Raw genomic sequence first — 14836 nt, forward strand, 5'->3', positions numbered from 1 at the left:
GCGACAGATCATGACATTTGCTAATCTGTCGCCAATTAGTGACAAAAGTAGCGACAGATTAGTTCTGTCGCTAATTAGCAACCAGGAAATTTCAACGAACGCTATCCATCGCTAAGTTGTCGTCAATTCATCATTAAACAGAGTAGTGACAGATTTGCAATAGATTATCGATGGATAGAGTCTGTCGCTAATCCGCAGAATTCTTGTAGTGAGATTGCACACATTGAATGGTGGTGATTGAAGCGATGAATGGTGATGATTTTAAAATACAAAAATTTTGTGGTTTGTCAAATCATTTGTTGCTTGCATAAAAAAAAGTACATTCTCATCTCATTGCCCCTCTTGATGTTGGAACTGTCAGACAATTATTGCTTGAAAGAATCTATGTACTTTGAGGTGACACCTATATCAGAGTTATATGTAATGTCATCTCCACTCTTATATCAGTTTTTCAATTCCTTGAGAAACATAGTAGGGTAATCACTCGAGATTCTTAAAACAACATGAAATAGTTTTGCTCATAGAGAGAGAATGACTTTGTGGTGGGTGACCATAGCCAAGTTGTCGCATTGCTCAACTCACTATTTATTGTTCGATTTCATTCATATTGTAAATCCATGTCCTTTTTGGAGAGCTTCATCGCATGAACAACCGCGTACATGTCATTATCTTCATGTTCTCCATTGATAAACCATATTGCCTACATAATTAACTTTCAAACATTAATAAGTATATTGCATTATTTATAAAATAAAAACCCTCATGTTTCACATATACTCACTTGAACTTTTGTTAGCCTACATAACTTCGCGTACCAAAAGGCCTTTATTATGGTATGACCCTTTCTTCTTCCATCCTTTATCTTTCACTATTCATCTTTTTCTATGTTTTTCCCTTACGTGACATGCTCTACATTGTCATACGTTATATATCTTCTTCAACTATGACAACTTCAACCTATCACTTTCAAATGTATCGCTGGTTGCTCTCAATATAACTTGATATTCATAGTTGAAGTTTTAAAACCTTAGCCATTTATTGGCTCTCTCCAACACTTTAATCCTATGATGTGTGACACATTTTTCAAAGTGATGATGAGGTGAGCTCAAATTCAAAGAATTGAAAAGTGTTGGTAGCGGGATTCCAAAATTGCATGACGGCATCTACAAGACTATGGCCACTAGTCCATGGTGTAACCTTCAGGAATCGTCAAAAGTGCATTTGATCCAGTTGGTCCTTCGACAGAGTTACAAACTACTCACGTGCTTTGAACCAATAGATCCTATGTGTTAATGACTATGGATCCTATGTTATTTATGTTTATGGATTCTATATTGACACTAAAATTTGTATGAAATCAATTATATATCACAAATTAATCATTGAATCAACATTAAAATAATTAATTATAGTATAATAGTTATAACTACATACATCAATAAATATTGGTCACAACTATTGTACACCTAAATCATTGAACACATTTATAATATATAACTAGCTATCTTATAAACATGCTTCATATACAATCACATATCACAAATTAATCATTTACTCTTTATTAAAAATTGATTCATTATAGTATACTAGTTATAACCACATAAATTAACAAATAATTGTTTCAACTATTACACACCTAAATTATTGAATACATGATTATGAATTGTAATATATATATAAAACTCTCCTATAAAGATATTTCATACACACTTACATATCACAAATTAATCATTGAATGAACATTAAAATTGATTCATTATAGTATCCTAGTTACAATTACACATCAACAAATAATTGTCACAACTATTACACACCTAAATCATTGAATACATGATTATGAATTGCAATATATAATTGGTTTTCTTACAAATATGCTTCATGCACACTCACATATCATAACTTAATCATGAATCAACATTAAAGTCAATTCATTGTTGTAAAGTCTGTAAATTTTATGGGTTTTTTCAGAAATGATACTGGATTATTTTTGAAATTTTATAATAAATTCATTTACCATGGACAAATCAATGAACTTTTAGATGTTAGAAATGTATCTAGCGTATACAACTCTTTTTAAATATGGATCTTGATGGGGAGGGGAGGGGAGGGGGGGGGGGGGTAGATCCACGAGATAAATTCATTTACCATGGACAAATCGATGAACTTTTAGATGTTAGAAATGTATCTAGCGTATACAACTCTTTTTAAATATGGATCTTGATGGGGAGGGGGGGGGGTAAATATGAAACCCAGTTCCAATTGTACATTTGGCATATGTGGGATTCATTGAATCTCTTAATTTAATGAATTGAGATTTAGAATGGACCAAAACTTGAAGAAACTTTATAACAAGGACTAGAAAATTTAGTTGACCCAGTCTGGGTTCAGAATAAGTCAGAGTTGGATCTCTAAAGAGATCTGGATCACTAAGAACTTTTAATTAAGACAACAATTGGATCCGTTAGAATGATTCAATCTCAAAACAAAAATGGATCCAAATGTGATCCATATCAATAAGCATTTCGAATCCAAAAATAGATCAAGAAAGTTGGATCATTTCTCAAACCTATGAAAACATAGTTATATATATACGTATCAAACTGTGTTGATACACGTTTTTTATGTAAGATCCAAATGATAACCAAAATGGATCTCACATAAAATAATAAGGGGTTTTGAGTCCATTCAGACCCAAACCAATGTAGAACAAAGCCTTAAGCTTGAAATTGGATTGAGATCCAAATTTGGATCCAATCCAATCTCAACTCTATACTCAAATCTAAATATAAGTTTTGGGAATGTATTTGGATTCTTAAATCTGAATTCAAACCACCTATATATAAAATTGAGTTCGGTCCAATTAGACACAACCCAATCCAAAACTAACTATATAATTATATTAACACACACACACACACACACACACACACACACACACATATATATATATATATATATATATATATATATATATATATATATATATATATATATATAGGTTATTGGATTGAGTTGGGTTCAAATGGACCCAACCCAATCCAAACCCATACTAAAAGACCCCCTTTTTAAAATAGAAAGGGGTTTGTATCAGGGTTGGATCCAACTAGACCCAACCCGAATCTAAACACTCATATCGATAGCCCCCTATTTTTCAGTAAAAGTGGTTGGATCAGGAATTGGATCCAATAGATCCAACTTGGATCCAAACCTCAAACTGACCCCCTCTCAATTTTTTTATAAACATCCCCTCTCACTCGACACTCTCTCACTCATGGAAGCAGATCAGGTCATGCTGAACACGAGCGTTTTTTCTCATGCCGACATCGTGGCCATCCGATTTGCATTTTGAAAAGCTCAAAAGTCAACAAAACCACGTGGCATTCACCCAAAATGCAAACAGACGGCCACGATGTCAGCATGAGAAAAAACGCTCATGTTCAGCATGACCTAATCTGCTTCCTTCACTCATCGCCTCTCTTATTTTCTATTCTCTCACTCTTCTCTCTCCCTCACTCGACACTCCCTCACTCACCGCCTCTCTTCCTCTCTCTCTCTCTCTCTTTTGTCGCCACCTTCAGGGAGCACCACCGATGTCTCTTATGTGAGCCCCCACCCCTCCTCTCCTTCTTCTTCCTCCTTTGCTAAACCCATTGGCAAATCAGAGTCACCAACAGTGGTGGCTCAGCCTCACCGAGTGAGAGGGTGACTAGCACCCTCTCCTCCTCTATTTTCTAGGGAAAACATCAGCAGTTGAAAGATGTTGTTGCTTTTCGTTGGATGGCCTGGAGGGGTGGCTGACACTGCTCCCTCCTCTGTCGCCCCTCTCTCTATCCTCCTTGGCTGGCCACTGCCTCTGGCTGTTGCCAGACCGTCGATGCCTCCCCCCCCCCCCCCCCCCCCCCCCGTTTGCTTCAATCGGGAAACCAGAGCCACCAGAGTGGTGGTTTTGTTTCGTCATCCTCCCTGCCTTGCCTCACTTAATACAGGTTCGGGTTGCCATGGGCTTGGTTTGCCCATGGCACCCTGAACCCTGTACGGGGGAGGAGGGGGCTCGACCTTGTCGAGCCCACCCAACCCCTTGGGTTCGAGTGGGTAGGATTGGGCTCGACCAAATAGCGCCCCACCTGCCCAACTCAGCTGGGGCGTCAGGTGGGCCAGGTCGGGCTCGACTTGGTTGAGCCCACCAGCCTGTTTGCCCCCCCAGCTTGAGTGGGCAAGGTCAGGCTCGACTGAGTCGAGTCTGCCAGCCCAACTGAGCTGAGCCGCATGGGGGTCTTAAGGCCTTGGCTCGATCCTATTTTCTCAGAGACTGAGACCTTTCGAGCTCAACCTAGTTTTTGGAAGACCGAGCCCAGCTTGGTTTGATAACTAAGCATACTCATCCATCTTGCTGGGTCAAACCCCTTAACCGAGCCTAGCTCGGTTAGTTCTGAAATGATCCAAGCTTGGGCCTTTATTTTAATCGAACCTAGCTCAAATGACTTCTAGCAAAGTCGTGCATCAGTGAACACATTTGAACCATCTCAGTCGTTTCATCAGCCAAGCCATATCGTGTTAGCCACTTTGAGACCGACTCGGTCTAGTCAGCTCAAACTAAGTTCGAGTTCGACCCAACTATGCTATAGTCACCTCTTTTCATCAGAGATAGTTTATAACCTTGTTCTTTATGCAATTCGATAAAGTCCTTTTGAGTGCACAACATTACTGCAACCAGTGAGATTTTGTACCTCCAACACTTTTTATGAGGCATGAGCAAGCTTACACCTGCGTTCAAAATCGTCGAACATTTGGACTATCTTTGAGGTAGCAAAAATTTGCATAGGATGATGGCGGTTGAACATTTTGAATAAATATATTTATATTTATGGTAAATACAAATATAATATTATATATATGTACACATTTATTTTAAGTACGCAATTCTGCATACTTTGACTTTCTTTGAATTATGCATTTATTTCAAGTAAATGGTTTTGCATATTTTTGTTTTATTTATGATGGTGTTTTGGCGCATGATGCTTTGTTATATGTATATATATAGTATATAATTATTCAGAGTACACAATTTTGCATATTCTTATCATATTTCAATTAACATTTATTTTAAGTATGCGATTTTGCATACTCTTGTTTTATTTATGATGACTTTTTAGCGTATGATACTTTGTTATACGTGTAATTATATATGTATATAATTATTTAGAACACACAGTTTTGTGTATTCTTGTCCTATTTAAATTATGCATTTATTTCAAGTACGCAATTTTGCATACTTTTGCATTATTTACGATGGCTTTTTGTCATATGTTGCTTTGATATATGTGTAATTATATATACGTATATAATTATTCAAAGTATGCAGTTTTGCATACTCATGCTCTATTTAAATTATGCAGCATTTATTTAAAGTCACAATTTTGTGCACTTCTGTTTTTAATGCAATTTTAAAATGATCACATGCAAGATTTTTTAGTCTATATGCCTTCGACGTCTTGTACAATAAAATAAATATTTTACGTTCGCATGTTTGGGATATATGGCATACACTTTCACTGCATATGCTACAAACAAAATAAGGCTCTTGTGCTTGCATTATCAGACCACCTCCAAGTGTTTGAGTGTTTGTCGAAACATTATTCCAACCTGATTCAAACTTTAAATAAGTTGAGATTATTATAACTCAAGTATTCACAACCGGGTCTTCTCTTTGAACCAATAAAACACAAGACTTCAATTATGTAAACTTTCGTTATACTTACTTCAAGTCCTTTTGTTTTGGATCCAGAGATGACTCGAATATACCCCCAACATGAGGTTTGAGAAATCATAATTTTTTTGAGTTTTCGATTGGTCTTCTTTCTGATAAACTAGTTATTCTCTCATCACAATAGTATTATCAGACATGCATGACATGTTCGTACATCGATGAATAAATTGAGGTTTATGACAAACCATGTTATGTGATAATGCACCGTATTCCAGAAAAAGCACATACAGATACATAATCTTCTTCACATGCAAGATGCTCAATTTGATTCAAAAGACCAGAGCATAGCAAATGAGTTGCTATATAAAAGAAGACCTGACACACCCATTCATCCTTTAATTCTATTAAGAGAGAGGATTGAAGGTACAAACTCTAATGGACAATATTGTTAATAAGTACATGCTTCGGCAATAACTTGGCATCCCTGGTCATCAGAGTTAGGGGATAGAGCTACCAATTATTATCTTAGGTGGTAGATCCTACAAACTTCTGAAGATGTTTGGATGCATCCCCTTATTTATTCCTGCCTGTAAAGATTTCTCTCTCAGTCTTTGAAACCATCCTTTTTAGATGAGACTCAGTTAGTTATTCAAGTTATCAATTTACATAAAATAATAAACCTCTGAATGGTCTAAGTTGTTTTTAGGATTTTAAAATATGAGTACGCCTAGGTATTTAATGATCAAAACAAAGTTATGATGTTCATACTATTTTTTCAAACTAGAAATGATACAACGCTTATATCAAACCATGGTCCATTCAAATGGGTATGACTGAATATTTTAAAGTATGATAATATTGTTATTAGACGTGTTCTCTTTTCTAATATCATTGCACCAATCGGGCTTTTATGAGTCTGACCCATTTTATGGGATACAGGTGACGAGTAGGCTGATGCTGTAAGCAATGAAGCAATGACATGATGATATCAAGGATGAATTATCTCCATTGTTCTCTCCTAAGCACATTTTGTCATTCTTTATAAGAACTGTTGTATAACACTGTTTTTATATAAAAATCTTGTTTTTAATCTTCATGGTTTTTAATGGATGTATGAAAATATGGGCTTAATTCAAGACATTTGGGGACCCAATTCATTTATTAAAAATTTTGCTTGTAGTTCGCCCAGGGTTTGCCGACTTGTTCTTTTCAAACTACTATTTATGTTGAACTAGTGTTTTAACTCTAAAAATGGATTGACTATTAAAATTTCATTTTTTTTAAAAAATTATAATTTAGAAATTCTAGGGCGTTATAATTATAGTATACTAGTTACAACTACACACTCACATATCACAAACTAATCATTGAATCAATATTAAAATTGATTCATGGTAGTATATTAGTTACAACTACACATTAACAAATAATTATCACAACTATTTCATATCTAAATTATTGAATACATGATTATGAATTGTAATATATAATTTGTTTTCTTACAACATGCTTTATGCACACTCACATGTCACAAATTAATTATTGAATCAACAATAAAATTAATTCATTGTAGTATATTAGTTGTAACTACACACATCAACAAATACTAATTCATTATTGCACACACATTAATAGATTTATAAAGTATCAGTTCACGAGCCTAATCTATGCACTGGACCTTCTAACCCCCTGCGACCTCCTCATGGGAACATGCACTTTCTCATCTATTTAGTCATCCTCCCTCTCTGCCCTCTCCTCCACCTCAACATTGGCCTCATTTCTTTGTTGAGGTTCCTCCTACGTCCTTTCACCACCCATACTCGGACGATTATCCATCTCAATTTTTATTTGCTTAAGATATATCTTCTCCCTTCTCCACTCAGCCTTGGCCTCCTCCCTCTGTTGAGGTTTCGCTTCCGCTCTCACAGTACCCATACTCAGACACTCTTTACCTCAACATTGACCTACTTATTTGCTTGAGACATATCTTCTCTCTTCTCCACCCTCTCCTTCACCTCGACATTGACCTATTTATGTCCTTGAGACATATCTTCTCCCTTCTCCACCCTTTCCTCCACCTCAACCTTTTATTGATGTTACTCCTTGACCCTCTCACCACTCATACTTTGATAACTCTCCACCTCAGTATTGACCTCTTTAATTGATTGAAGTAGATTATCTCTTCTCCACCCTCTTCTTCAGCTCAACCTTGGCCTTCTTCCTTTATCGAGGTTCTTCCTCTGCCCTCCACGACCCATACTCTTATGAATTTTCACCTCAACATTGGACAACTTTCAAAAGTTAATGAGGTTTGCATGTTAAAATATATTCGCATTGCATTAACAGGAGGTTCATATACAATATTTGAGGACTTCATAACTTTATGCAATTTTCAATTAAAGGAGGTTCGAATGGTATTTGAGTGAAGGTCAGGATGTCCGTAAATGTATAACGCAAACCTGTTGAACTCAAATAAGAAAACATGCAAAGGTAAGGACATTTGCAACATATATTTGTGAAGGTCATAGCATATATACATTTGCAGACATCCTAACTTTATGTGATCTTTTAGTTAAAGGAGGTTTACATGTCATTTGCGCAAAAGTTTGACATCCGCAAATATATGGCATGAATCTGTCGACTTCGATCTTTTAAATTCTAAAGGTTCACACTAAGATCACAAATGTCTAAAGATTTGTGCATTATCATATGCAAATCTCTTATTTTGGGATTTAAGATAGCCATGTTCAATTTTTTAGGCAAATTTTGTCATGTTCACGAAATAGTCATGCAAATATAATAGTTATTAAGATGTTGCATCCTTCATACAATGTACATATCTATCTCACAGACAGTTTGTTTGTGTGAAGGGTAAAAATATTATTAAATATCAAGAATCAACAATTTTGAGCGAGAAAGATTTTAGCAAATTAGTAAGCATTTTTTTGAATGTGCTATCTTAGAAAGACAATATGGTTATTTTCTATATTTTTAATTTAAAGTGAATTTGACTACTTTATTAGTGTAACTAAATAGTAAGAGCTATTGTGATACCTACATTAGCATGCATTTGTATAAAGGTAAAAGGATATAAGAAAAACAAAAATTCTTTATGTTGCTTGTAACACAATGTCAAAAGCTTGTTTGAATAGGAAAAAAGGGTGCCTTGTTCTCCAATGAAAGCGAGAGAGCAGGAGCTAGAAGTGAAATCATGTAGTAGCGGCTTTGCCCACTTGGTTAAGGCAAACTTTGGAATGTTCAAGGGTTTTGGATGTCACGAGTTTGGTTTTTCATTTGATAAAAAACCTGGTAGCATTATAAGGATGCTCCATCTCTTTGGTAGGAGAAGTTAGGGAACAGGGGAAACAGGGCACCGCTCCGTTTGGATAGGGGATGGAAGTTAAAATCAAAACCCATGCGGGGATGGAGGCGAGGATGAACTTATGCTTTCCCCCACCCCGTCCCACCCCCATCCTCGATCCCTGCCTTGTCCCGCTCTATCATGCCCTCTCTCTGATCCTTCTTTAGAGATTGTAGTGGATCAAGGGGAAATGGGGCCCCACTCCGCCTTGCCCCCATTTGAACTGGGGATGGAGGACATGAAATGGGGATGAAGGTTAAAATCAAAACTCGTGCAGAGATAGAGGGCAGGATTTTGAGACGGGTCGGGAGTGGTCGGTCCATTGCCATCCCTAGGAGAAGTTCGTGCAAGTCACCATGTGATGAGACGTTGGAAGTTGGAATCCCACTGGTGGAATAACTGCCTGGTTGTATAGCTACCTGTAGGACTTGTCTACAAGAAAGGGGAGGAGGCCTTAATCCTCCAGCTGATCTTCAAAAATAAAAATGTAGGGCCAATGAAGGGCTCAATCTTGTGGGTTCTTTTTTAAAAACAAAAAAAAAATTGCCACCATTAAGGCTGTCAACTGTTCGTTTTCAGTTCGACTGGAATAACATTAGGGTTAGGGATGGCAGTGGACCGGGGGAAAGCAGGGCCCCACCCCGCCTTGCCCCGTTTGGACCAGGGATGAAGGGTATGAAACGGGGATGGAGGCGGGGATGAAGGTTAAAATCCATCCCCGTTCGGGGATGGAGGCGGGGATGGACATACACTTTTCCCCACCCCGACCTGTCCCCATCACTTTTCCCTGCAATATCCCCACCCCGCCCCGCCTCATCCCTGTTTAAACCAGGGATGGAGGACATGAAAGGAGGATGAAGGCGGGGGTGGAGGTTAAAATCCATCCCCGCAGGAGATGGAGGTTCTAATCTTGAGGCGGGGAGGGGGTGGAGACCTTGTCCCCCACCCCGCCCCACTGCCATCCCTAATTAGGGCTGGTATTTTTGTGCACATACGTAATGGATAAGGTTTGGATCAGATCAAATACCCACCACAAACCAGACTTGTTGACAGCCCTACTAGGTCACACATGACACTGCAAAATGGACACACAGTTTTGCATTAGGGATAGTATATATGCATACAAGTAGGGGTTGTCAATGGGTCGGTTTACCCGGATCGGACCTGTACAAAACACTATAGGGTCCGAGTATGGTCATAAATAAAAAAAATGATTAAAACCTGGTCCGGACCCAAAGGTCCAATTGATACAAGGATATGGGTACAATTTGTGAAATTTTATATCAGACCCAGGCTCGACCCGAGTTCCTGTTAAGACCCACATTTTTTCAATGTAAAAATGATAAAAATTATTATTTTACTGGGTATTGTGTAGTTCTTATTGGGTCCAGAGATGGTTTCTCTTATGGTGGGTACAATTAAACCGAGTCTGGACCGGATACCATGCATACCCAAAAATCAGAACCAGGTCTGGTTTCAACTGGGTCCGAACCAAACCCAACCCATTGACACCCCCAACATACCAGGGAACACGACACTGAACCTAAGTTTAAGAATCCTTGTGACGTAGCAGCCCTACCATCGAGGAGCAGCAAGCGACACGAGAAATATCAGGCGAGAATGAAAGGGAAAGAAGCCTGACCGGGATTCGAACTTGCAACGTCCCAACACAAGGTGACGTGCACTAGCTGCTCTTGCCAGACGACCGGAGCCCCCGTTGGTAGGGGTCTGCCTAACCCCAGGCTTGCCTATTGAAAAATAAAAGGAAAAAAAAAACGTAAGGGCGGTTAAGTTGTCCATGCACTGCAGCCGTCAAAGTCAACAAACAGACGGTCAGGATCGTAAGCAGACGTTATATAGTGGGGCATGCACTTAAATTTCCTTTTAATTTCCGGGAGTGGGCCCCCCAATAAACGTGGAGGATGGAATAGTAAGCACGAGGTGCCGCTGGCTCTACCGTGGAAGCGCGAACTGGGTCCCACCGTTTTCAATAAATTATCCCCTTCATTACATTTTGTCTGGTTCCTGAGGAACGATCAGGTGATTTGACAAAACACAAGCATTTCGTGCTATGACATCACTACCGTCCATGCCATCAACCATCACTGTCAAATCTGTGGGACCCACTAACGTTCTGATGTCATCATTGCACCAACCCATGGTGGTGTGATTGAATATATGGACGGTGCTGATTTCAAAGCACAAAAAATTTATATTTTGTCAAATCAGCTGATCCGTCCTTCCCTTTAAAGTAGTTTCGGAATTGACACTCAAAATTTCGGGTGAATTAAAAAATACGCCTTTACTTTATAGATTTTCAAAACGTTGCCTAAACTTTGTCTCGGCTACTTAAAAGCTTTATTTGAAAACTGGCCCTTCGAAGCGTGGGAATTGGGGAATACCCAATATCAAAGTTGTTTGGGATGAATGCAATTGTAATAAGTAATGGAATTAGAGTGGTATTTGACAACTCCAGTTTGGGATGAGGTGGTAGTTAGCAAGTACCAGTTTCCACACTGATGATTGCTATGACGATTGACGACCTTGTCAAGGCTCTTCCAATTATAATTTCAGCTTTTCAACTGCATTCTAAACAATCACACAAGTGGAAGTGGTAAATTCCCAAACAATCATGTGGATTTGTTAAATCCACAAAATTTAAAGATTACGTATATGCATCATTAACAGCTAGCTGTCCATTGGTGGTTTCCAAACAAGGCCAAAAATATGAATAGCTTTGGCATTAAATTATAAAAACTATAAAAAAATTCATTTATTATTAACCACTTCTTTTTCTTCTCTTCAATGAACTTTCTATAGGTTGTACCAATTTGTTATGGCATGGGAACAATGATAAATTAAAAATCAATATATTATCAAGATAAATAAAAAAAAAAAACGCTAAGAAGCAAGACATAAAATAAGATCCACAAAATTCGCAACCCAAAATCATATATAAAACTAAGAGAATATTCTAATTGTCTGATGGCAAAAATGCCACTGTAAATATCTAAGTACTATTTACTTACCCAAGATAACTGCACAAATAAAAGTCTGGCAACTTTTTGAAATTTTCAAAATTTAGGTGTGCTTTTGAAATACCCCAAAAATCTTGATGCCACGTAGAAATTTTAGCCTTTCTTTATGATAATATGATTGGAACAGCCTTCACTTTTATCAGCATAACCTTCTCCGTCCATCCAATCCATCGTCTTCTCTTCTCTGCGTATCTTCTCCGGCGGGGTTGCACCAGAACCAACGCGATAATGAGGAATCCGGAGATATCGAATGGTGGAGCGTCGTCGTCTTCGCCATCTTGGGCGCCGCCTGCCCGGGGCAGAGGAGGAGGAGGGGGGAGCAAGACGCCGTGCTGCAGCAAGGTGGGAGTGAAGCGGGGGCCGTGGACGCCGGAGGAGGACGAGAAGCTCGTCAATTACATCAGCAGGGAGGGTGAGGGAAAGTGGAGGACGCTCCCCAAGCGGGCGGGGCTCCTCCGGTGCGGCAAGAGCTGCCGCCTCCGCTGGATGAACTACCTCCGCCCCTCTGTCAAGCGCGGCCAAATCGCCGCCGACGAGGAGGACATGATCCTCCGCCTCCACCGCCTCCTCGGCAACAGGCAAAACCACCACCACCCCTCCCTCTTCTCTTTCTCTCTCTTCTGGATGATGTTCATAATGGTGTTGAATCTCAGGTGGTCGCTGATAGCTGGGAGGATTCCGGGAAGAACTGACAATGAGATCAAGAACTACTGGAACACATATCTCAGCAAGAAACTCATCAGCCAAGGGATAGATCCAAGAACCCACAAGCCTTTACAAGACTCACCCCCAAACCCTAACCCTAACCCTAATTCCAAATCAGATGGGCAACCCACATCTCCTTTTTACAAATCCACCCCAACCCACCTCTCCTTTCCTCTCATCCACACTCCATCTCCTCCTCCACCTCTACCACCACCACCACCACCATCTCCTCCTCCTCCTCTACCGCACGAACATCTTCAGATAAATGTTGGTCATGTTGGATCTGGCGCGGAGACGACGACGATGATGATGGTAGCTGATAAAAGTGAAGGGAATAGCGAGGATGTCTACGATTTGGACGGCTGCTCCGACGATACATTCTCTTCTTTCCTCAACTCTCTTATAAACGAAGACGAGTACATCCAGCAGCAGCACGGCCATGTGATTGCGCCATTCGATCCGCTCGCGAGTGCGAAGGTTGATGAAGAAGGTGGAAAGCTATTCTTCAATGAAGTCATTAGCTATTCTGAGAAGCCTGCACCAAGAGATGTATAAAAAAATGGTGATGGAGATTGTATAAGAAATGACAGAGAGTGTTTGTTGTGTTTCTTGGTGTTTAGGATAACCAGCAATAGATTCTACAAAAACTACTGCTACTGCTACTGCTACTGCTACTGCTGCTGCTGCTGCTGCTGAATGTAATGCATATGTATTTTGGTGTCGTTTGCATTGCAAAGCAGATATAGTGTGTACCTTCCTCTTTTCTTGTTTATGAGTGTAATCAGAAATTTTTGAGTTATCTAGCTTTTGAAGGAAATAGAAAGAAAAAGGTTTGACTAGTTCTTGGTGTCTATTAAGAACATGCATGAGTTTGTGGCAATTCAACCAATCTAGAACATGTTTTTCTATATAGCATCTATCATCTCAAGGTGATGAAAAGCGCATAGCTTGAAAAAAGAAAAAAAAAAAAACACAACTAGAATTTGCTTCTTACGTGTATATTCCAATGGAACTCAGCCACTTGTTTCCATTTGGAGGAGTAGGATCTACTCAGATTCCTATTTAATTGGTACGCAAAGCATTTTTGATTTTTTTTCTCTATTTCATGGATGAAAACGTGACTGCTGTTTCAAGGGCCTTATAACAAATTCTGAACTCATTTCATGCATTAAGGTTCTAAGATGATCGGCCAAGAATATTGATGAAGAAGCAAGCAAGAAAGCGCATTATATCATGTAGGATGTGAATGTCATAGGAAACTCAATGCAAAATGAAGGTCTTATATTCTCTTCATGTAGGATGTAAATGGCTTAGCATTAAAATGTGTTTCTCATAGAATGCTTCATAGGATTATGCATTTAAACAAAAAGAAAATTATTAACGATTATGCACTATATATAATGTCCAGTCTTCACTTTATTTTGTCTTAGTTCCATTCTACATCATTGGAATATCGATCTCAAATTTCTCTTGAACTGCTGAGCTTTTGAATGCTAAGAATAATAACTTTAGAACCATTAGTAAGATGAATCGATTCATGCATAATGACAAAAGGCATTTCCTTATAAAGCTTTATAAGTTTTATGCGAAGAAAGTTTTTGCACAAGCCCGTGAAGCTGAAATGTTGTGTTCATACTCATTGAGTACATAAGCCTATAGGAAGCAATGTCCCTTGAGTTTGTTGACATACTATCATTCTGATTTTCCTTTATTTTTTGAGAAATGTACTTATGAAACTTGCGGATTCCATTCTAGAAATTTACAAGCTAGCATTCGAATGCAAGGCAAAAGAGCATTTTTATACCATTAATTTCCATTTTTTTCAGCTAAAGATGCCCAATGACCTGAATTTGAAAGATTAAACGATCAATGGTGCACAATTAAATTTTCATTTGGAAATTCTTAGCAAAGTTCTCCATAAAACACCCAAGCAAAGTAGTCTTATTTGTTTTTCATTTTCATTATGGATGTAAAACTTGATCTGATTACTTGAGCATATGATAAACCTTCTAACCATAAACTTAT

General features: G+C 38.5%; 1 protein-coding gene across 1 annotated transcript; it reads left to right on the top strand.

Moving 5' to 3' along the window:
- The first annotated feature begins 12152 nt into the window (after positions 1-12152).
- LOC149829052 (transcription repressor MYB5-like) lies at positions 12153-13640 on the top strand. Its single transcript, XM_090017258.1, has 2 exons — positions 12153-12684; positions 12760-13640. Exons 1-2 carry the CDS (start codon positions 12221-12223, stop codon positions 13364-13366), a joined length of 1071 nt encoding a protein of 356 aa, XP_089873384.1. The 5' UTR covers positions 12153-12220; the 3' UTR covers positions 13367-13640.
- The last annotated feature ends 1196 nt before the right edge of the window (positions 13641-14836 follow it).

Source organism: Nuphar pumila, chromosome 9 (genome assembly GCF_984573655.1).
Source record: "Nuphar pumila chromosome 9, dmNupPumi1.hap1.1, whole genome shotgun sequence".
Lineage (NCBI taxonomy): Eukaryota > Viridiplantae > Streptophyta > Magnoliopsida > Nymphaeales > Nymphaeaceae > Nuphar > Nuphar pumila.

Coding starts and splice junctions, on each gene's coding strand:
- LOC149829052 (XM_090017258.1), top strand. CDS start 12,221: ATGATTGGAACAGCCTTCACTTTTATCAGCATAACCTTCTCCGTCCAT. Junction 12,685..12,759: donor CACCGCCTCCTCGGCAACAG/GCAAAACCACCA, acceptor GTTGAATCTCAG/GTGGTCGCTGATAGCTGGGA.